This window comes from Crotalus tigris, unplaced genomic scaffold (genome assembly GCF_016545835.1).
Source record: "Crotalus tigris isolate CLP2741 ecotype Arizona unplaced genomic scaffold, ASM1654583v1 scf7180000020932.1150333, whole genome shotgun sequence".
Taxonomy (NCBI): domain Eukaryota; kingdom Metazoa; phylum Chordata; class Lepidosauria; order Squamata; family Viperidae; genus Crotalus; species Crotalus tigris.
In genome coordinates this window covers 1-23,796 of record NW_024098263.1, presented here as the reverse complement: position 1 = coordinate 23,796, position 23,796 = coordinate 1, and the positions used below count along the sequence as shown (strand labels likewise).

The following is a 23,796-nucleotide window of genomic DNA, read 5'->3' as shown; positions in this document are numbered from 1 at the left end:
CCCCAGCTGGAGCCTCCACCAAATCCCATCCGGCAGCCGTTCAGAGCCATCAATCAACAGCCGTTCAGAGCTGTCAATCAACTCAGTTCTTGACCGAGCGGTTCATCCGAGGAGTCGTTCAAGGGAAGACATTGCACCGACGAGAACTTAAAGACAGCACATGATCTACTAATTTAAAAAGGTTTTATTGCTCTTACAATCTCTTACAATCGTGGCTATTTTACAAACTGCGGGAACGGGGGCGTCGTCACGAAGACGTCGCCTCCGTCCGGAAAAAGAACAGAAAAAAAAAAGAAAAAATATACTGGAATACATCTGTTCTTAATCGAACCTTTACAGCTACATGATAAACCGCGTCATCCCGATTGTTACTGAAACAACAGAGGTGTTAAAAGAGATTTTTTTTCCTCCACCAACTATCGTTTTAGTTCCTTTCATAAATACATTATATACCGTGGTTATTAACATAGGTTTGACTACTTCTATTATCCTCTCATTGTTCCCGTAAAATGCTTACGACCTTGTCTTTGACTTATGACCATAATCGTCTGCGGAATTCCGGAAAATTGGAGACACCATAGAAATCAAAATAAAATCAAACGTTCCCCAGGTTAAGCCAAGGGCAGCCGTTTTAAGGTGACGACGGTTGAGCGAACGCGGGACGGTCGTTAAGCGAATCGTGCGGTGGTTTAAGCGCATCTGGCTTTCCCGACATTTGGACCCCGCTCGTCAGAGGATCGGAAAAGGGGAATCGCACGCCAGCGGCGTCCGTCGCAAACACACACCAGTTGCGAAGTGCCTGAATTTTGAGACGAGACGGTCCACCAAGTGGGAAAAGTCGTCGTGAAGTCGCTTGTTTCACCGCCGTCGTAACTTCAGCCACTAAATGAACGGTTGTTAAGTCGAGGGCTGCTTGTGTAGCTAGCGTCCGTTCGGGCAGTGACTTTACAAGACACATCCTGACAGTGAGAACAATTAACCAGTGGAACAACTTGCCACCAGGAAGCGGTGAATGCTCCAACACTGGAAGTTTTGATTGTTGCTAATTAACAGGCTTGTAACACACCCGGTCAAATTGGTTCTTTATTCTGGGCATTGTCTTCTCCTGCTGAGGGAGGTGTGTTTGTGTGTGCCTGGGGACACACTCACACACCCACACACCCCCTTGTATCCACAGCCATCTTTGCTGGGTATCAAAAGGAAGAGCTGAGATAACCACTCACACAGTTGGTGGCCGCGAATGGATGCTGCTCACAGTTGTGCACTCATAATTTTTTTCCACGTTGTGTAGCCATCCGGATGCTGTGACGGTCCTAAGCGTAAGGACTGGTCGTACGTGTGAGGACCGGTCTTTAAAGTCACTTTTTTTCCAGTGCCACCATAACTTCAAATTGTCGGTAAACAAAAGGTAAGCCGAGGACTGCTTGAATGTTTTTTTTTTTTAAAAAAGATTTTAATTCTTTCATTTCGCAAGAGAAGATCGAAATGGAACTTGTGAAAGTTTACATTCTTCCTGGGGATGGAGAGCTTTTGTCGTCGGCGATACAAGTCGACGATAAATTTTTTAGGAAATTCAAATCCAGACGTTCCGGCAAAAATGCAAAATATTTTGGGCTCAGTCCGTCCTGCGGATCTTCAAAAAAACAAACAAAACCTCCACATTCTTGTGTTAATCAGTCACACAACATGAACCAACAACACTATGGAGGGTTGCCTCCAGTTCAGGGTTTTCTCAACTGTGGGAACTGGAAAATGTGCAGGGTTGAGTTCCCAGAATTGTCCAGCTAGCATGCCTGGACTTCCGACTCCCAGAATTCCCTGTGTGGGCTGAGGAATGCTGGGAATCGGAGTCTGTACAGTTTCAAATTGCCAAGGTCTAGAAAACGCCGTGGCACATTAAACGGTGTGGAGGATGAACAAGTCGACAAACGGTTTAGGCAATGTTGAGGTAGCACAAAACCTTTTCGTCCCGTTCTCCAGTCCCCACAAACGACCGAACGAGAAATGTACAGTTTCAGCAGTTCATTTACTGACCGTTTGAAGTTACGACGGCATTAAAAAAAAGCCGCTTTTGACCCTTTCCACGCTTATCAGCCTTACAGCATCCTCATGGTCATGTGATCAACATCCAGATGTTTGGCAACTGGCACTTATGACGGTTCAAGTGTTCCCAGCGTTCACGTGATCCTCTTTTGCGACCGTCTGATGAGTGAAGTCAATGGGAAAGCTGGAATCGCTTAAGGACCAGGTGACTTAACAACGGCCGTGATTCGCTTAACAACTGTGGGAAGAAAGGTCATAAACTGGGGCAAAGCTCACTTAACAAATGTCTCGCTTAACAACAGAAACTTGGGGGCGGAGTTGTCATAAATCAAGGACTACCTGTAGCAAGATAAGACAATCGTTTGAAGATGGTCCTAATGTTCTTCTAGCACGTTTGAACCAAGCTTGGAACAGTAGCTCTTCTCACAAAGCTGGGATATATCTGGAGCCTAAGAACGCAACACAACGCACCACAAGTGGCGGACTGTGAGTCGGAAGGTGACAAGCGAGGCAGACCATAGAAACACAGAATGTCTCCGCAACTTCTGTTAACCAGGTTACGTCACGAGAGAATCCCCGTTTTGAGGGAACTGAATCATCAATGGTCGTGTGGTACACAAACGCCGCAATGACTGACTTCGCACAGCCAGCCCTGTGATGGTTAGGGAAGTGGACTCATGAAAGCAGCAAGGTCAGACTGGCAAACTATGGTAGGCCGATTCTGTTTACGGCTGAAGGTGGACTTTCCTTGGCTGTGGAGGTCGTCTCCTCGCTCTAGCCCGTCCTGATGCAAATAATACAACTGAGCAGTGGGCATTGCCATTTTTTTTTGTGTGATGAATGGAGAGATGGGAAGAGGTTGCGTCTTCGGTGGATCAAAAAGGCCGGGAAACTCGAACCGGTTCCTCCAAGACCATCGGCCCTTTGACTCAACTAAGAAGCGAAGAAGCAGATCTTCTTATTAAAGTTTACAAACGGGGGCAGTGGATCAGATTGAGTTGAGAGCGAGGACTCGGTGCTGGTGGGGAGTTCATGAAAGCAGCCACATCGCAACAACCCAACAGTGTCCTGGAGCTCATTCGAGCAGCTGCATCTCAACGTCCGGCATGGGTTTGGAGCTTATTAAAGCAGCGATGTCTCACTAACCAGGCACTGACTGGAAGCTCGTGAGAACAACTACATCTCAACATCCCAGCACTGGTTGGAAGCTCATGAAATCCGCTACATCTGAACAACCCATCACTGATTTGCAGCATGTTAAATAGCTACATCTCAACACCCAAGAAGGCTTTAATGCTCATTAAGCCACCTCCATCTCCACAACCCAGGACTGCTTTGAAGCTCATAAAAGCAGCCATATTGCAAAAACCCGGCACTAATTCGAAGCTCATCAAAGCAGCTACATCTCAAGAACCAATCACTAGTTCGAAGCTCATCAAAGCAGCTACACCTCAGCAACTCAGCAATATTTCAAAGCTCATCAAAGCAGCTACCTCAACAACCCATCACTGCTTTGAGGCTCATCAAAACAGCTACATCTCAAGAACCCATCAACTAGTTCGAAGCTCATCAAAGCAGCTACATCTCAAGAACCAATCACTAGCTCGAAGCTCATCAAAGCAGCTACATCTCAACTCAGCAATAGTTCAAAGCTCATCAAAGCAGCTACCTCAACAACCCATCACTGCTTTGAAGCTCATCAAAGCAGCTACATCTCAACAACCCATCAACTAGTCCGAAGCTCATCAAAGCAGCTACGTCTCAACAACCCATCACTGCTTTGAAGCTCATAAAAACAGTTACATCTCAATTCAGCAATAGTTCAAAGCACATCAAAGCAGCTACATCTCAACTCAGCAATAGTTTGAAGCTCATCAAAGCAGCTACATCTCAACTCAGCAATAGTTCAAAGCTCATTAAAGCAGCTACCAAGCAACAACCCACCACTGCTTTGAAGCTCATCAAAGCAGCTACATCTCAACAACCCAATCACCGCTTTTAAGCTAATGAAAGCAGCGACATCTCGATAACCCAATACTAGTTCAAAGCTGCTACATCTCAACAACTCAGCACTGCTTTGAAGTTCATCAAAGCAGCTACACACTCAACAACTCAGCAACAGTTCAAAGCTCATCAAAGCAGCTACCTCAACAACCTACCACTGTTTTGAAGCTCATCAAAGCAGCAACACCTCAGCAACTCAGCAACAGTTCAAAGCTCACCGAAGCAGCTACATCTCAACTTAGCAATAGTTCAAAGCTCATCGAAGCAGCTACGTCTCAACAACCCATCCCTGCTTTGAAGCTCATCAAAGTGGCTACATCTCGACAACCCAATCCTAGTTCAAAGCTGCTACATCTTAAGAATTCAGCACTGCTCTGAAGCTCACCAAAGCAGCTACCTCTCAACAACCCCTCACTGCTTTGAAGCTGACAAAAGCAGCTACCTCTCTTACTGGGACCGTGCGACCTCTCCTTTCCAGTTTGCCTCCAAAACTTTGCACATTCTTAACGGGTATTTAATACAACGAAGTACATCTTCCTCGCAAGAACCCAGAGAGCTCAAAGCAACAAGCCGCGCGTAGGTGGAAAGTACAAAGATAGGAATGGGCTGATTTCCGCTTTCCGCCCCTGGCGAGCCAAACCTTCGGTTGTGTAATCCATCCGAAACAACAGGAAGGCCTTTGCTATCTTATCTCGCGACGCGCGCCACCATGACTGTACGAGGGCAGAACTGATAATACTTGCTAAAACGGGTAGGATGAAAACTCACAGCTGGACTCGTTCCTGTCAGATCGCTGGCAGAGATGGGAAGGATAATGCCTTCCTCAAACGCCGGTCAGGAAGACGTTGGGACAGCACTTTTTCCAACTCACAAACTGCGTTCAGCGGCCTCCGCTTTCCGCAGCTCGCGAAAGCCGGTGCTTCTTAATAAAAAAAAAAAAGGGGGCTACCAGATTCCTTATTTCGAACACGGCTCTCCTCCTACACATTCTACAATTAACAGTAAGCTTTTAGGAAACAAGAGGGCCCCCAGGAAACAAACCCAAGAAATACTGAGAGCGTATTTGTAGCTCAGGGAATGGACTGTGGTGTCCTTGGTGCTCTCCGAGCTGGCTGGCTTTCTCGCAGACGTTTCACGACCCAACTAGGGAACGTCAACAATGCTACAAGGGAGTTGGGTGTGCAGACAGGAGGAGAACGATGACTGCGGGATCCTCGGTGCTCTCTTTGCCAACACTTCACGACCCAAGTAGGGAACATCGTCAGCGCTAGAACGGCGTAGGATTTGTGGAGAAGAAGAGGAGGAGGACGACGATTGTGGGGTCCTTGGTGCTCTCTGAGCTGGGTGGGTTTTCTCGCAGACGTTTCATGACCCAACTAGGGAACGTCAACAATGCTACAAGGGAGTTGGGTGTGCAGAGAGAAGGAGGACGACGACGGTGAGGTCCTTGGTGCTCCCTTTCTTCTCAAACATTTCAGAACCCAACTACGGAATATAATCAGGGCTAGAACGGAGTAAGATTTGTGGGGAGGAGGAGAAGAAAGGACTGTGGGGTCTTCGCAAACATTTCACGACCCAACTAAGGAACGACATCAGTGCCAAAAGGGACTGTATATAAACAGAGAGTGACCCCCCCTTTCCTTCTACCACTGATGTTGTTCCCTAGTTGGGTCACGAAACGTCTGGGAGAGAAAATTGCCAAGCCCAAGTAAGAAAGAGAGATGGAGTAGCAGTAAGGCCAAGCAGGGTTACTCCGGCAAGGCCACTTCAGGCGGAGAACTCGCTCTCGTGACCCTCGACCGTGCTGTTAGACAGAAGCTTTACGACACACCGGAGCTTTCTTCGTCTTGTCCCACGTCAGCGACAACCTTGCCATACCTTCGCTCCACCTCTCTTCACCTGTCGGCGCAGGTGGCCTTTTGCTAACCAGAAGCTCCGCCCCCTCCAAACCCTCCTCCCTGCGTTGTGCACGGCAAGGAAAAAGCAATGGATCGAGCAAATCAAGGGGGACGACTCGGAGGGGACACGGAAGATCCAGCTAAAAGGACCACGTAGTAAGAAGCAAGGCTGAGCCCCTGGATTGAGTAGATACGTGCACACCTGGTGAACCCACCTCCCTCGACCCAATTCCCCAACACCCCGGAATCCACAGCTTCAGACTGTTTATTTCAAGCGCCTCCACGCCAAAAGTCACAGCAGCGCGGCAACTCGAATCCCATTCGCCTGCAGTTCCACCGACGACGCGCTAGGATCCAGCAGCCGACGAGCAGCACCTCATCTTAAATATTAAATACTTTCCTTTTAGCCATACGTGATTTTGTCGAGAACGTCCGTGAAACAGTCCGGGGGAATTCCTCGACGGAGCTATCTCCCCGCCGAGTGAGACATTCCCGCGGGGAAGCGAGGAAGCCGACGAACCGCACAGGCGGCGGCCTCAGGAACGAGACGCTCTGCTCTCCTTCCTCACCAGGCGACCTCGACGTCGTCGCCGAGTTTCGGTTTTTCGTTTTTGTCTTTTTTTTTTTAATAAAAAAAGCTATCTTTCGGTTTTAGTCGAGAAATAGAAAATCCGCCGGGAACCCAAAGAAAAAAAAGCCCTTCGGGAACTTTTGCGGGCTGTTTCCCGCTGCTTCTTAAAGCAGCGAGTCGTCCGTGCAGCCGCCTTCCAGCCCGTAACGGAACTCCTGCAGGTTGGAGACGCCGTAGAAATGGACGAAGGCCGCTGCCACCACCAGGACGTGGAAAATCTGATGGGACTGGAACTGCAGAAAGACAAAAAAAAAAAGGCGATTCGAGATTGGGAGAGAAGCAACACAACCCGGACGCCGGTTTCGGTCGAACGGAATAGTCTGGGTTTACCGTATCCTGCCTACTCCTCAATCCGACGTCATAGTTGGACGCGGGTTAGGTTAGGATCGATGTCCGGAGTGACTAGCATCTTTTTTTAGGCTGCGGACACCATTAAATTGGGGTCCGGAGTGGGGGGAAAGACGGGGTGGTTGCAGTGTCCTGGGGTCACGTAATCAAAATTCAGACGCTTAGCAAACGACTCGTATTTACGACGGTCGCAGCGTCCCGGGGTCACATGATCAAAATTCAGAGGCTTGGCAACCGATTTGTATTTATGACGGTTGTAGTGTCCCGGGATCACGTGATCAAAATTCAGACGCGTAGCAACCGACTCGTATTTACGACGGTTGCAGCGTCCCAGGATCACGTGATCAAAATTTGGACGCTTAGCCACCGATTCGTAGTTACAACGGTCACAGCGTCCCTGGATCACATAATCCAAATTCAGACGCTTAGCAAACGACTCATATTTATGACGGTCGCAGCATCCCGGGGTCAGGTGATCGAAATTCAGATGCTCGGCCGCCGACTCGTAGTTACAACGGTCGCAGCGTCCCGGGGTCGCGTGATCCAAATTCAGATGCTTAGCAAACGACTCGTATTTACGACGGTCGCAGCGTCCCGGGGTCAGGTGATCGAAATTCAGATGCTCGTCCACCGACTCGTAGTTACAACGGTTGCAGCATTCCGGGGTCACGTGATCCAAATTCAGACATTTGGCAACCCGACTCGGCAAGTTGAAGACTATGGGTTTTCTACCCGCAAGGACTTATCTAGATGGGTTTGGACTACAAATCCCATCACTGCCTCCTCCATGCCTTGAAAATCTTAGCCCGAAAGAAACTCACCCAAATGTCAAACTTTCCCGGGAAGAATCTTTCGGGAATACGCGCGGCGTAGAGGCCGGCTCCAGTGATGTACATCACGGCCATCAGGAAGAACCATCCCATCTGCCCCACCGAGGTGGCCTTGGTGAAGCCCTCCGCGATGGTGAAGTGCATTGTGGGTACAACGCCGCTCAGGCCCAGCCCGAGGAAGACTCCTAAGAGAGAAATGAGACGCCCGTCAGCATCCCGGCAAGGCCTCCCCTCTTAAAGCATCCTGGCTGGGGGATTCTGGGAGTGGAAGTCCTCCCTTTGTAAAGCATGCCGACTGGGGGATTCTGGGAGTGGAAGTCTAATCCTCTTAAAACATGCCGGCTGGGGGATTCTGGGAGTTGGTCCTCCCCTCTTAAAGCAGGCTGACTGGGGGATTCTGGGAGTGGAAGTCCTCCCCTCTTAAAGCGTGCCAGCTGGGGGATTCTGGGAGTCGGAGTCCACTCCTCTTAAAGCATGCTGGCTGGGGGATTCTGGGAGTCGAAGTTGAAGACTTTCCCCTTCTCCCATGCCAAAGCCTCCCTTGACGCAAAGCCTTGGTTTCCTTCCGTCTTCCGGAACAAATACCAGAATTCCCCAGCACCCTGACTATTGCCGAGGATGTTGGGAAATGGAAGAAGGCCTGAGCAGGGGGTTGGACTAGATGACCTCCAAGGTCCCTTCCCAACATCACCATCATCGTTATTCATTACACATGAACTTCAGTCAGTTGAATGTTCAAATAATAATATTATCTTTAATTCATTAAACATGAACCTCAGTCAACTGAATGCTGAAATATTATCGTTTATTCATTAAACATGAATCTCAGTCAATTGAGCATTCAAATAATTATTGTTATTATCTTTTATTCATTAAACATGAACCTCAATTGAACATTCAAAAAATATTATTATTTATTCATTAAACATGAACCTCAGTCAACTGAACATTCAAATAATATCGTTTATTCATTAAACATGAACCTCAGTCAATTGAACATTCAAATAATAATAATATCGTTTATTCATTAAACATGAACCTCAGTCAATTGAACATTCAAATAATTATTATCTTTTATTCATTAAACATGAACCTCAACTGAATGTTCAAATAATATTATTATCTTTTATTCATTAAACATGAACCTCAATTGAATGTTCAAATATTATTATTAACTTTTATTCATTAAACATGAACCTCAGTCAATTGAACATTCAAATAGGATCGTTTATTCATTAAATATGAACCTGTCAATTGAAAATTCAATAATTATTATCTTTTATTCATTAAACATGAACCTCAGTCAATTGAACATTAAAATAATAATCTTTTATTCATTAAACATGAACCTCAGTCAACTGAACATTCAAATAATTATTATATTTTATTCATTAAACATGAACCTCAATTGAATGTTCAAATAATATTATTATTATTAACTTTTATTCATTAAACATGAACCTCAGTCAATTGAACATTCAAATAATAATAATATTGTTTATTCATTAAACAAGAACCTCAGTCAATTGGACATTCAAATAATAATGATATTATTGTTTATTCATTAAACATGAACCTCAGTCAATTGAATATTCAAATATATTATTATATTTATTATTAAACATGAACTTCAGTAGTAGTAGTAATAATAATAGTAGTAATAGTAATAATAATAATAATAGTAATAGTAATAATAAAAATTATTTCTCCCGAGTGCCAGAAAAATCCCGTCCGTACCTGCTCGGGTCTGCCTATGCTTGGGGGTGGCGAAGCGGTCCCACTGAGCGACGATAATGGCGGAGATGCCCAGAACGCAGACGATGGACAGATAAATGAGTCGTGGCTGGGGAGAGCAGTAGAAGGAGTAGTAGAGCCATGGTACAAAGCTCCCCATAATTAACAGGGCGATTCCAGAATAATCCAACCTGGGCAGCCGACACCGAAAGGAGAGAGAGCGTCGTCAAAAAACACAGGAAGTTCTCGACTTACGACATTACCTGTTTAATGACCGTTGGCTTGTAAGCAACACGAGAAGCTCCCACGGTACTGAACAAAGAGACTTGATCACCGGTGCTCAGACTTACGACCGTCTGAGTCACGTGATCCAAATTCAGACGCTCGGCAACCGACTCGTATTTACGACGGTCGCAGCGTCCCGGGGTCACGTCATCCAAATTCAGACGCTGGGCAACTGACTCATATTTACGACGGCTGCAGCGTCCCCCAGTTACGTTATCAAAATTGGGACGCTTGGCAACTGACTCACAGTTATGACGGATTCTCTTAACTACCTGTGACTCACTTAACGACTACTGGAGATTGGGTGAACAGCTGGGGCAGAAGATATGCCTTGTAAAATTTCACAATCGCTTTGCTGATCAACGGAAACTCGGGGTCACGAGTCAAGGATTATGAAGATGAATTGGCCGGTCCTCACACTTACGACCGTCACAGCATTGCTCCGGTCGCGCGATTCAAAATTTGGCTGCTTGCCAACCGGCGTGCATTTGTACAGGGAGGCCCTTGACCAAGGACCATTATCGGGGTTCCAAAATCTCCGTTGCAAAGTCAGACGGTCGTTCACTGAGATTTGTCCCTGTTTTACGACCTTAAGTGAAATGCGGCAGCTGTTAAAGTAGTCACAGGTTTGTTGAAACGTATCGGTCAGGAGTTCGCAACAGGGGATCACACGACCCTGCGACCGTCATTAAATAGGAATTAGGGGCCAAGCATCGGAATGTCAATCACCTGACCCCAGGGATGCGGCGACGGTCGTAAGGGTGAAACACGCTCCCAGGTTCCTTTTCTTTTCAGTGATGTAACTTCAGATGGTCAGTAAAGGAGCTGTTGTTAATTCGAGGACTACCTTGACTTAGAAACATTCATTTAGTAACCGAACGTAGTCACTAAAGCTTGAGCAGGGGGTTGGACTAGATGACCTCCAAGGTCCCTTCCAACTCTGTCATTTCATGATTCTGTTAGGGTCTCCTGCTTGAGCAAGGGGTTGGACTAGATGACCTCTGAGGTCCCGTCCATCTCCATGAGTCTATGATTCTGTAAGGATCTCCTACTTGAGCAGGGGGTCGGACTAGATGACCTCCAAGGTCCCTTCCAACTCTGTGATTCTATAAGAATCTCCTGCTTGGGCAGGGGGTTGGACTAGATGACCTCTGAGGTGCCGTCCGTCTCCACGCGTCTATGATTCTGCAAGGGTCTCCTGCTCGAGCGGGGTGTGTGTGTGGACTAGATGATCTCTGAGGTCCCTTGCCCCTCTGTCATCCTATGATTCTGTAAGGGTCGCCCGCTGGAGCAGGGGGTTGGACTGGATGACCTCTGAGGTCCCGTCCGTCTCCACGAGTCTCTTGATTCCGTGAGGGTCGCCCGCTGGAGCAGGGGGGGTTGGACTAGATGACCTCCCGGGGGCTCCCTTCACCCACTCTTGTCGTCCTATGCCTCTCAGGGTGGAAGAACCGCTCCCAACGTCCCTTTCGGTTCCCAGTTCGGACGTCCACCCAAAGTCCCTTTCGTCCCGGCAATGTCGTCCCTCGGAACGGCCCCCCCCTCCACGCGCTGTTGTAAGTCGAGGACACCCCCCCAGACAACCGGTTACGGCAGTGGTTCTCCACCTGTGGTTCGGGACCCCATTTGGGATCGAACAACCATTTCACGGGGGTCGCCAAACAACGCCGTCCGCCATTCCCCCCCCCCTTTTCCTTAGCTGTGCTACTCCCTTTTATTCTATTGGCTTTGGAAAGCCAATAGAATAGACTCTCTTGAATAGACTCTAATTCGATTGGCTTTCAAAAGCCCATAGGAATTGCCCAGGCTGTCTCTGCCCTGCTGAGCCCGCCAAAAGTCCCAGTCTGCCAACGGTGCTGCACCCGTTGAGTAGTCCTCGACTTACGACCGGTTGAGTAGTCCTCGACTTACGACCAGTTGGGGATCGCGGCATTAAAAAGGTTGAGAACCATTGAGATAGACTGACACAGACAGATAAATAATCTCAGTCTCTTTCTCTCTCTCTCCCTCTAAATTTCTGTCTTTCTCTCCCTTCGTCTGTTTCTCTGCCTCTCTCTCTTTCTTTCTCTCTCCCTCCCTCTCTCTCTCTCTCTCGCTCTTCTCTAGCTCTGTCCTTTTCTCTGTCTGTCTCTCTCTCTCTCTTTTTTCTTCTTTTTCTCTGTCTCTCTCTTTCTGTCTCTCTCTCTGTTAACTTTCTCTCTCGCTCCCTCCTTCCTATCTATCTATCTATCTATCTATCTATCTATCTATCTATCTATCTATCTAATCTTATCTTTATCCATCTTTTATCAAATCCATCCATATCTATCTATCTGTCTGTCTATCTATCTATCTTATCTCTATCCATCTTTTATCTAATCCAGTGGTTCTCAACCTGTGGGTCGGGACCCCATTTGGGGTTGAACAACCATTTCACGGGGGTCGCCAAACAACGCAGCCCGCCATTTTTTCCCCCCTTTTCCTTAGCTGTGCTACTCCCTTTTATTCTATTGGCTTTTGAAAGCCAATAGAATAGATTCTCTTGAATAGAGTCTAATTCTATTGGCTTTCCAAAGCCAATAGGAATGGTCCAGGCTGTCTCTGCCCTGCTGAGCCCGCCAAAAGTCCCATTCTGCCAACGGGGCTGCACCCGTTGAGTAGTCCTCGACTTACGACCGGTTGAGTAGTCCTCGACCTACGACCGGTTGGGGAGGGGTCGTGGCATTAAAAAGTTTGAGAACCACAGGGTTACGGGGAAGGCTCCCCCCCGCAACTCACTTGGAGAACGTCCGCGAGACCTTCTCCGAATGGCAGTAGACGGTGTGGAAGAGCCAGGAGAAGCTGAGACATAGCACGGCGCCGAGGAAGAACATCCCGAAGACCACCTTCTCCTGCAGGGGCGCCAGGAAGTACATGTTGGGGCGCAGCATCGTCAGGACCCCCAGGGCCAGGAAGAGCACGAAGCCTGTCGGGGAAGGGGACACAGGGAGGGTCAGTGACGAGAGACTCTGGGCCAATCAGCAGGCGACGGGGAGTTCTAGTCCTGCCTTAGGCATGGAAGCCGGCTGGCTGACTTTGGGCCAATCACCAGGAGACGGTGAGTTCTAGTCCCACCTTAGGCGTGAAAGACAGTTGGGTTCCTTTGGGCCAATCACCCAGAGATGGTGAGTTGTAGTCCCGCCTTAGGCATAAAAACCGGCTGCGTGAATTTGGGCCAATCACCAGGAGACGGTGAGTTCTAGTCCCGCCTTAGGCATGAAAGCCAGCTGGGTGACTTTGGGCCAATCACCAGGAGACGGGGAGTTCTAGTCCCGCCTTAGACACCAAAGTGGGCCAATTGACTTTGGGCCAATCAGCAGGAGACGGGGAGTTCTAGTCCCGCCTTAGGCCTGAAAACCGACTGGGTGACTTTGGGCCAATCACCAGGAGACGGGGAGTTCTAGTTCCACATTAGGCATAACAGCCACCTGGTTGACTTTGGGCCAATCAGGAAAGAGTGATTTCTAGTTTCACCATAGACATGACAGCCAGCTGGGTGACTGTGGGCCAATCAGGAAATGGTGAGTTGTGTTTCCCATTCCCTGACAGCTGGGTGACTTTAGGCCAATCACCAGGAGACTGGGAGTTCTAGTTCCGCCTTAGGCATAAAAGCCGGTTGGGTGACTTTGGTCCAATCACCAGGAGAGGGTGAGTTCTAATCCCGCTTTAGGCATGAAAACCGGCTGTGTGAATTTGGGCAAATCACCCGGAGACAGTGAGTTCTAGTCCCGCCTTAGGCATAAAAGCCAGGTGGACGATTTTGGCCCAATCACCAGGAGATGGTGAGTTCTAGTCCCGCCTTAGGTCTGAAAGCCGGTTGGGTGACTTTGGACCAATCACCAGGATACAGTGAGTTCTAGTCCCGCCTTAGGCCTGAAAGCCAGTTGGGTGACTTTGGGCCAATCACCAGGAGACTGGGAGTTCTAGTCCCGCCTTAGGCATAAAAGCCAGGTGGACGATTTTGGCCCAATCACCAGGAGACGGTGAGTTCTAGTTCCGCCTTAGGCCTGAAAGCCGGTTGGGTGACTTTGGGCCAATCACCAGGATACAGTGAGTTCTAGTCCCGCCTTAGGCCTGAAAGCCAGTTGGGTGACTTTGGTCCAATCACCAGGAGATGTGAATTCTAGTCCCGCCTTAGGCAAGAAAGCCAGCTGGGTGACTTTGGCCCAATCATTAGGAGTTGTGAATTCTAGTCCCGCCTTCGGCATGAAAGCTGGCGGGGTGATTTGGGCCCAATCGCCAGGAGGTGGCGAGTTCTAGTTCCACCTTCGGCATGTCAGCCGGGTGGGTGACTTTGGGCCCAGCCCCTCTCTCTCTCTCTCCGACCCAATTTCATGACCTTTCATCTGTTGGATGTTGACCTCCCGGTTGCAAAGCGAACCGTCGGTCCCCTCTAGGCAGTCCTCGACTTATGACAGTTGAGCCCCACTTGCCCGCCGCTAAGTGGGACCGTCGTTCAGTGAGTTTGGCTGCGTTTTTGGGCCAGCTTTCTCGCCAAGCTCCCCGATTGTGACGTCGCTTGTCACAAGGTTGCAAAAGGGGACGCTGCGACCGTCGTAAATACGAGTCGGTTGCCCAGCGCCTGAATTTTGATTCACGTGACCCCGGGACGCTGCGACCGTCGTAAATACGAGTCGGTTGCCCAGTGTCCGAATTTTGATTCACTTGACCCCGGGATGCTGTGACCGTCGTAAATACGAGTCAGTTGCCCAGCGTCTCAATTTCGATCAGCTGACTCTGGGACACTGCGACTGTCGTAAATACGAGTCGGTTGCCCAGAGTCTGATTTCGATCACGTGACACCAGGATGCTGCGACCGTCGTAAATACGAGTCAGTTGCCCAGCGCCTGAATTTTGATTCACATGACCCCGGGACGCTGCGACCGTCGTAAATACGAGTCGGTTGCTAAGCTGTGGTAACTAAATTAACTGTCGTAAGTCGAGGATGACCTGAATTCGTTGAGCAACTAATAATAATAATAATAAAGTTGGAAGGGACCTTGGAGGTCATCTAGTCCAACCCCCTGCTCAGGCAGGGAACCCTATACCATTTCGGACAAATGGCTGTCCAGTCTCTTCTTAAAACTGTTTGAGGTTACCCCGGCACGGAAAAAAAACAGGACTTATGACCAGTCCTCGCAGTTATGACCGTCTCGGCATCCCTGCGGCCGTGGGATCAATATTCAACTGCTTAGCAAACCAGCTTAGTCACCACGGTCGCACCATCCCGGCGTTAAACCCATTCGCCGCCTTCCACGCCAGCAAAGCCGTCGGGGAGAGCAGGATTTGCTTAACGACCGCCCCAGGATTCGCTTAACGACCGGGGCACACAAACACCCCCCCCAAAATAAAATTGGGCCACAACTCAATCTAGATCAGAAAAGTTCTCTTGCTCTCTCTCTCTCTCTCTCTCTCTCTCTCTCTCTCTCTCTCTCTCTCTCTCTCTCTGTTCTTCGGAGGGACGGAGAAAAGGCCTCCCTTCACCGCGTCCGAGGGGGGCACGATTCGAACTCGATGCCAGGTTTCCCATTGACCATCTGGAGGCAGGAAAGGAAGGGGGAATTTGAATTTTTTGGGGGGGGGGAAGGTAAGGGGAAAAAAATAGGATAGCTGGAGTCACCTAGCAGGTGGGTCCAGATGTTCCCTGTCTCGGTGTGGATGCGAAAGATGCTTTTGAAGCAGGCGCGGAAGGACGGCATGGGGGGCCGGTGGCCGTGGAGCAGGTAGTCGTTGTCCTTCAGCCAGTCGGGCAGGACGTCGTACGGGATGACCCGCCACCGGCCTTCCCAGACCTGCGTGACGGGGAAAAAAAAACGGGTCGTCCTCGGCTCGGCCTACCTCCTAGGGTTGGCGTCGGGGGGGGAAGGATTCTACCACACACACCCCGCCAAAGACCCCTTAAAAAGACAATGGTTCAGTAGGAGAGAAAAGAGATTGTGGAGGGGGGGGACAGGAATGTCCCCGGCGTAGGAGCCCGACTGAAAACTCAACTCATGTCGGTAAGTGAGACATTTTGTTAAGGGAGTTTTGCCCTGTTGAATGACAGGGAAAGTCTGGCGTTAGCCGTAACGTCCGCCTTTGAGGCTGACCTTTTCGGGCGAGAGAATTGGAATGGGATGGGATGGAACAGAAGAGAAGAGAAGAGAAGAGAGAAAGGAGAATAAAACAGAATAAAGAATAGAATAAAGAATAGGAGAGAAAGAATAGAATAGAATAGAATAGAATAGAATAGAATAGAAAATATAATAGAGTAGAGTAGAATATAGAGAATGGAATAGAATAGAATATAGGAATGAAGAATAGAATATAGAATATAGAATATAATAGAAGAAATAGAATGGAAGAATAGAATAGAACAGAGAAAGGAGAATAAAATAGAATAAAGAACAGGAGAGAAAGGAGAATAGAATAGAATGAAAAATACAGAATATAGAATAGAATACACATACACATATACATACATTCTCTATATACACACACACATATACACACACACATACACTATATATACCCACAGATACATATACATGCATATATATATATACACACACACATACACACACATTGTATGCACACACATATATACATACATACACGTATATATACACACATACATATATGTACATACACATATTATATACACATAGATACATATACAGATACACATATACACACACTATATATAGACAATAGATACATACACATATATACATACACATATATACAGACATATACATTATAGACACATTATATGCACACATACATATTCATACATACACTATACACATATGTACACACATATACATTATACGCACACATATATACACTATATATACACATACACAAACATATATATACACACATACATGTTAACAATTACACTAAAAATATGATCCCTGGGTATGTCCATATTTAAAACCAAACAAATAAATGTGAGCACCAGGGAGTGCTAAAAAATTTAATAAAATTTTGAGCCCTGATGATGTCAGCAGTTGCTGACGAAAGCGAGGCGTTTTATTGGTTTTATTGTAATTTTATTGACGTTTACTAAATTTTATTAAATTTTTTAGCACTCCCTGGTGCTCACATTTATTTGTTTGGTTTTAAATACACACACATATAAATATATATATACATACACAAACATACACACACACATATACACATAGATACACTATATATACACATACATGTACACACACATATATACACTATACACATACACACATACATATACTATATATACACATGCATATATATATATATACACATTATATACACAGACATACTATATAGACATACACATATATACACACATATACATATATATACAAATATACATTATACACATACACACACATTATATGCACACACATACATATATACATATACACATACATTATATATACAGAGATACATATACATAAACACACATATACAAACATATTATACACATACACACATATATACTTTATACACATATATACACATGCATATACATATACAGATGCATATATATGTAAATACACATACAGATACATATATATATATATACACATACACTATACACACGCACACGCACACACATACATCTGTACACAGACACAGACACAGACACAAACACACACACAGAGGGCAAGAGATAACCCTTTCTTCGCCACCAAGTGCCCGCCGCCGACCCTGCGGGGACCCGACCGCCTCCTGGCCCCGAAGGCAGGGAGGGGAGAGAAAACCCGGGTCCTGGGTTCCAGACAACCGCTCTCCCGCCCGGAGGGCTTACTTTATAGACGAACTCCTCCATCTTCTCCATGGCGTGGTGGGCTTGCAAAGGGAGGGTCAGCACCCTGACTTCCTCCTCCTCTTCCTCCTGCGTGACCGGGCATGGCTGGCACGGGCTCTGCGGAGAGGAAAGGGCACCGCCGCGGCGGCGTGAATCCTTGGCAACTCAGCCCGGCGAAGCTCTCTCGAACCCAGGGCTAAGACGCAAAGGGGGGCGGAAGGGCGGCGGGATTTTCCCCGGGCCAAAAAGCCAGTCACGCTGCTCGTCCTCGGCCTACGACGCTCCCTTTCGTGACCGGCCTAGGCGGTTCTGAAGTTCGGCTTGACCCCGTTTTTACCACCTTTCCTGCCGCCGTTAAGCGAGTCGCTGCGGCGGGCAAGCCTGGAAGGGCGTGATTAAGTGAATGGGGCTTCCCCCCCCTTGACTTTGCGTGTCAGAAGGTCGCACAAGGGGATCATCACGTGACCGACCGTCGTAAATACGAATCGGTGGTCACGGGCCCGAATTTAGAATTTTGTCTGAAATGATAGGGGGTTGGACTGGATGACCTTCAAGGTCCCCTCCACCTTTTCTATTATTATTGTTGTTGTTGTTATTGTTTTGAATGTGAAATCTTGCTGGCTAAGCGAGACAAGGTCGCACAAGGGGATCCCGTGACCCCCGTGAACTTTTTTCCCTTTTTGTGAGTGTGTGTGTGTGTGTGTCAGAGTCTAAAACAAAGAACTTTTTCCCCTGTGTGTGTGTGTGTGTGTGTGTCAAAGTCTAAAACAAAGAACTTCCCCCCCTTGTGTGTGTGTGTTTGTGTGTAAGTCTAAAACAAAGAACTTCCCCCCCTTTTTGTTTGTGTGTCAGTCTAAAACAAAGAACTTTTTTCTTTTGTGTGTGTGTGTCAAAATCTAAAACAAAGAACTTTCCCCCCCTTTGTGTGTGTGTGTGTGTGTGTCAAAGTCTAAAACAAAGAACTCTTTCCCCCTTTTTGTGTATGTGCGCTTGTGTATCTCTAAAACAAATAACTTTTTTCCCTCTGTGTGTGTGTGTGTGTCAAAGTCTAAAACAAAGAACATTCCCCTCTTTTTGTGTGTGTGTGTCAAAGTCTAAAACAAAGAATTTTTCCCTTTTTTTGTGTGTGTGCATCAAAGTCTAAACCAAAGAACTTTCCCCCCCTTTTTGTGTGTGCGTGTGTAACTCAAAAACAAATAACTTTTTTCACTGTGTGTGTGTGTGTGTGTCAAAGTCGAAAACAGCCTGCCTCCAGAAGCAGTAAATGCTCCAACACTGGAAGTTTTTAAGAAGAGACTGGACAGTCATTTGTCCAAAATGGTGTAGGGTTTCCTGCCTGAGCAGGGGGTTGAACTAGATGACCTCCAATGTCCCTTCCAACTTTACTACTATTACTAACTTCCCCCCTTTTTGTGTTTGTGTGAGTCAAAGTCTAAAACAGTGGTTCTCCACCTGTGGGTCGGGACCCCATTTGGGGTCGAACGACCATTTCACGGGGGTCGCCAAACAACGCAGTCCGCCATTTTTCCCCCCCCCCTTTTCCTTTTATTCTGTTGGCTTTTGAAAGCCAATAGAAGAGACTCTCTTGAATAGAGTCTCATTCTATTGGCTTTCCAAAGCCAATAGGAATTGTCCAGGCTGTCTCTGCCCTGCTGAGCCCGCCAAAAGTCCCATTCTGCAAATGGTGCTGCACCAGTTGAGTAGTCCTCGACTTACGACCGGTTGAGTAGTCCTCGACTTACGACCAGTTGGGGGTCGCAGCATTAAAAAGGTTGAGAACCACTGGTCTAAAACGAAGAACTTTCCCCCCCTTTGTGTGTGTGTGTGTGTGTAAAACTCTAAAACAAATAACTTTTTTCCCTGTGTGTGTGTGTGAAAGTCTAAAACAAAGAACTTTTTTCCCCTTTGTGTGTGTGTGTGTGTGTGTGTCAAAGTCTAAAACAAAGAACTTCCCTCCTTTGTGTGTGTGTGTTTGTGTGTAAGTCTAAAACAAGGAACTTGTTCCCTTTTTTGTGAGTGTGTGTGTGTGTCAAAGTCTACAACAAAGAACTTCCCCCCCTCATCCCCTCTCTCTCTTTCTCTCTCTCTCTCTCTCTCTCTGTGTGTGTGTCAAAGTCTAAAACAAAGAACTACCCCCCCTTTTTGTGTTTATGTGAGTCAAAGTCTAAAACAAAGAACTTTTTTCCCCTTTGTGTGTGTGTGTGTGTCAAAGTCTAAAACAAAGAACATCCCTCCTTTGTGTGTGTGTGTAAGTCTAAAACAAGGAACTTGTTCCCTTTTTTGTGAGTGTGTGTGTGTGTCAAAGTCTACAACAAAGAACTTCCCCCTTCTCTCATCCCCTCTCTCTCCCTTTCTGTGTGTGTGTGTGTATGTGTGTGTGTCTGTGTGTGTTTTCAGGGCACGAAAAGAACTTTTTAACATGCCAGCCGAGAGACTCACAAAACAAGCCAAGAACGGAGGCCAAAATCCCTGGATTGGCACTGGAAGATTGCCGGATTTCATTTCGATTTTTCAAGAGTCTGGCAATTTTGGGCTTGCTCAGAAATGCTAAGAAAAAAATATGTTTTGTTTTGTTCTGGTTTTTTTGTAAAAAAGGGTCTGAATTGCAAAGAGCGGATGAGAAACGCACAAATCAAATGTCGCAGAAATGTCCTGCTTGTAAACTTCAGTTAAATATTTAGGGCCAGCTCTCCAAATGAGTAACAGAGGGTGATTTTGCAAAAAAACAAAAACCAAAAAAAAAGACAGCCCCCCCCTCTCTCAACTCTTTCTCTCTCTCATCTCTTTATCTCTATCAAACATCTCTGTCTCTCTTTCTTTCTCTCTCTCTCTCTCTCCATCCATCCATCCATTTATTACCTATCATCTCTCTATCAACTATCTACCTACCCACCTACCTATCTATCTAATCTATTTTATATCTATGATCTCTCTACATTCATCTGTCTATCTCTCTCTCTCCATCTATTGTCTATCATCTATCATCATCTATCAACTCTCTCTCCATCTTTCAATTTATGTATTAGCTATTATCTCTATCTATCCATCCATCCATCCATCTATTGTCTATCATCTCTCCATCATCAATCAACTCTCTATCAATCAATCAATCAATCAATCGATCTACCTATCTATCTATCTATCTATCCATCCTTCCATCCATCCACTCAATCTATCTATCTATCTATCTATCTATCTATCTATCTATCTATCTATCTATCTATCTATCTATCTCTATCCATCCATCCATCCAAGCTCTATCTATTCATCCATCCATCCACTCAAGCTATCTTTCTATATCTATCTATCTCTATCCATCCATCCATCCATCCATCCATCCACTCAAGCTATCTATCTATCTATCTATCTATCTATCTATCTATCTATCTATCTCTATCCATCCACTCAAGCTATCTTTCTATATCTATCTATCCATCTATCTACCCATCCATCCATCCACTCAAGCTACCTACCCATCCATCCTTCCATCCTATCTATCTATCTATCTATCTATCTATCTATCTATCTATCTATCTATCTATCTATCTCTATCCATCCATCCATCCATCCAAGCTCTATCTATCCATCCATCCACTCAAGCTATCTTTCTATCTCTATCTATCTATCTATCTATCTATCTATCTATTGTCTATCATTTCTCTATCGTTTATCATCTATCTATCTATCTATCTATCTATCTATCTATCTATCTATCTATCTATCTATCTCTATCCATACATCCATCCACTCAAGCTATCTATCTATCTATCTATCTATCTATCTATCTATCTATCTATCTATCTCTATCCATCCATCCATCCATCCATCCATCCAAGTTCTATCCATCCATCCATCCATCCATCCATCCATCCATCCAAGCTCTATCCATCCATCCATCCATCCACTCAAGCTCTTTCTATATCTATCTATCTACCCATCCATCCTTTCATCTTATCTATCTATCTATCTATCTATCTATCTATCTATCTATCTATCTATATCCATCCATCCATCCAAGCTATCTATCTATCCATCCATCCATCCACTCAAACTATCTTTCTATCACTATCTCTATCTATCATCTATCTATGTACCCATCCATCCATCCATCCAGCCATCTATTGTCTATCATTTCTCTATCATCGTCTATCTACCTATCTACCTATATATCTATCCATCCATCCATCCATCCATCCACTCAAGCTATCTATCTCCTACCTATCTATCCATCCATCCATCCATCCATCCATACATCCATCCATCCATCCATCCATCCATCCATCCATCCATCCATCCATCCAGACTTACGTTGGCCGAACGAGACGTTCCCGGATCCGCTTTCTCCTCTAAAAGGGGTCCGAGCTCAGCCAGTTCCACGTCTTCCCGGTCTCGGCCGTTGCCGGCGGGAGCGCTTCCGGGACTGCTGGCCGATCCTTTGCAGGAAGCCATCTGGCCCGCATGCAGGCCGGCGCGGATGCGAAAGCTGCGGAGCACCGGGCCCTCTGCGACACCCCGATTCTCCCTACGAACCAAAACCAATAATAATAATAAAAAAAAATTATTTTCAAAACCAGCCTTGCTTCGGACGCCCCTCTCATCTCAACAGCTTGGCTGTTGTTGTTTTTATTTATTTAATTTGGGGGGGGGGAAATGAAAAAATAAAATAAAATACAGGTAGGTCCAAGCAGGGGGTTGGACTAGATGACCTCCAAGGCCCCTTCCAACTCTGTCGTTCTAGGATTCTGTCAGGGTCTCTCCCGCTTGCGCAGGGGGTTGGACTAGATCACACACACTCAAACACACCACAAACCTATATATTTTGTGCCTCACGGGTCCAATGCTGTATAAAAGGAGTCGGTTGTGGCGTTTTGTGACAACTCAACATTTCCCCACCAAAGGAAGGGAACTCACCACATCGGTTCCGGAAAGCCGTGACTTGCAGCTTGGCAGTTTGGGAAAAACAACCACCCAAAAAAAGCCGCTACTGAATAGGGAAGTTGAATTTCACAGAACGGCCTTGAGTTGGGAGGGACCTCCGAGGTCATCCAGTCCAACCCCCTGCTCAGGCAGGAGACCCTGACAGAAGGACACAGTGGGAAGGGACCTGGGAGGTCATCCAGTCCAACCCCCTTGCTCAAGCAGGAGACCCTGACAGAAGGACACAGTGGGAAGGGACCTGGGAGGTCATCCAGTCCATCCCCCTTGCTCAAGCAGGAGACCCTGACAGAAGGACACAGTGGGAAGGGACCTGGGAGGTCATCCAGTCCATCCCCCTTGCTCAAGCAGGAGACCCTGACAGAAGGACACAGTGGGAAGGGACCTGGGAGGTCATCCAGTCCATCCCCCTTGCTCAAGCAGGAGACCCTGACAGAAGGACACAGTGGGAAGGGACCTGGGAGGTCATCCAGTCCATCCCCCTTGCTCAAGCAGGAGACCCTGACAGAAGGACACAGTGGGAAGGGACCTGGGAGGTCATCCAGTCCATCCCCCTTGCTCAAGCAGGAGACCCTGACAGAAGGACACAGTGGGAAGGGCCTGGGAGGTCATCCAGTGCTCAAGGAGACCCTGGAAGGCACAGTGGGAAGGACCTGGGAGGTCATCCAGTCCATCCCCCTTGCTCAAGCAGGAGACCCTGACAGAAGGACACAGTGGGAAGGACCTGGGAGGTCAGTCCAGCTCCAGAGACCCTGACAGAAGGAGGCACCCTGACAGAAGGACACAGTGGGAAGGGACCTGGGAAGTCATCCAGTCCAACCCCCTTGCTCAAGCAGGAGACCCTGACAGAAGGACACAGTGGGAAGGGACCTGGGAGGTCATCCAGTCCATCCCCCTTGCTCAAGCAGGAGACCCTGACAGAAGGACACAGTGGGAAGGGACCTGGGAGGTCATCCAGTCCATCCCCCTTGCTCAAGCAGGAGACCCTGACAGAAGGACACAGTGGGAAGGGACCTGGGAGGTCATCCAGTCCATCCCTCTTGCTCAAGCAGGAGACCCTGACAGAAGGACACAGTGGGAAGGGACCTGGGAGGTCATCCAGTCCATCCCCCTTGCTCAAGCAGGAGACCCTGACAGAAGGACACAGTGGGAAGGGACCTGGGAGGTCATCCAGTCCATCCCTCTTGCTCAAGCAGGAGACCCTGACAGAAGGACACAGTGGGAAGGGACCTGGGAGGTCATCCAGTCCAACCCCCTTGCTCAAGCAGGAGACCCTGACAGAAGGACACA

The 23,796-nt window shown here is 47.2% G+C and overlaps 1 protein-coding gene across 2 annotated transcripts; it reads right to left on the bottom strand.

The window, feature by feature from the left end:
• Positions 1-166: 166 nt before the first annotated feature.
• LOC120319701 (adiponectin receptor protein 1) lies at positions 167-22,457 on the bottom strand. 2 transcript variants are annotated; one of them, XM_039368808.1, is made up of 8 exons: positions 22,382-22,457; positions 21,880-22,093; positions 17,572-17,688; positions 15,412-15,583; positions 12,531-12,717; positions 9,492-9,679; positions 7,746-7,939; positions 6,672-6,809 (listed from the first exon to the last, which is right to left on the bottom strand). In XM_039368808.1, exons 2-8 carry the CDS (start codon positions 22,018-22,020, stop codon positions 6,681-6,683), a joined length of 1,128 nt encoding a protein of 375 aa, XP_039224742.1. In that variant the 5' UTR covers positions 22,021-22,093; positions 22,382-22,457; the 3' UTR covers positions 6,672-6,680. The 2 variants fall into 2 exon arrangements, with proteins under 2 accessions (XP_039224743.1, XP_039224742.1); XM_039368809.1 differs by lacking the exon at positions 22,382-22,457 and having other exon boundaries at positions 167-6,809; positions 21,880-22,231.
• Between the last annotated feature and the right edge of the window lie 1,339 nt (positions 22,458-23,796).

What these genes read in the sequence shown, in the direction of transcription:
- LOC120319701 (XM_039368808.1), bottom strand. Translation starts at nt 22,020, where the DNA reads ATGGCTTCCTGCAAAGGATCGGCCAGCAGTCCCGGAAGCGCTCCCGCC. An exon ending in TGGAGGAGTTCGTCTATAAA is followed by an intron (nt 15,584 to 17,571) that starts GTAAGCCCTCCG and finishes CCCGTCACGCAG; the next exon opens with GTCTGGGAAGGCCGGTGGCG. An exon ending in GTCTCGCGGACGTTCTCCAA is followed by an intron (nt 9,680 to 12,530) that starts GTGAGTTGCGGG and finishes TCGGCTGCCCAG; the next exon opens with GTTGGATTATTCTGGAATCG.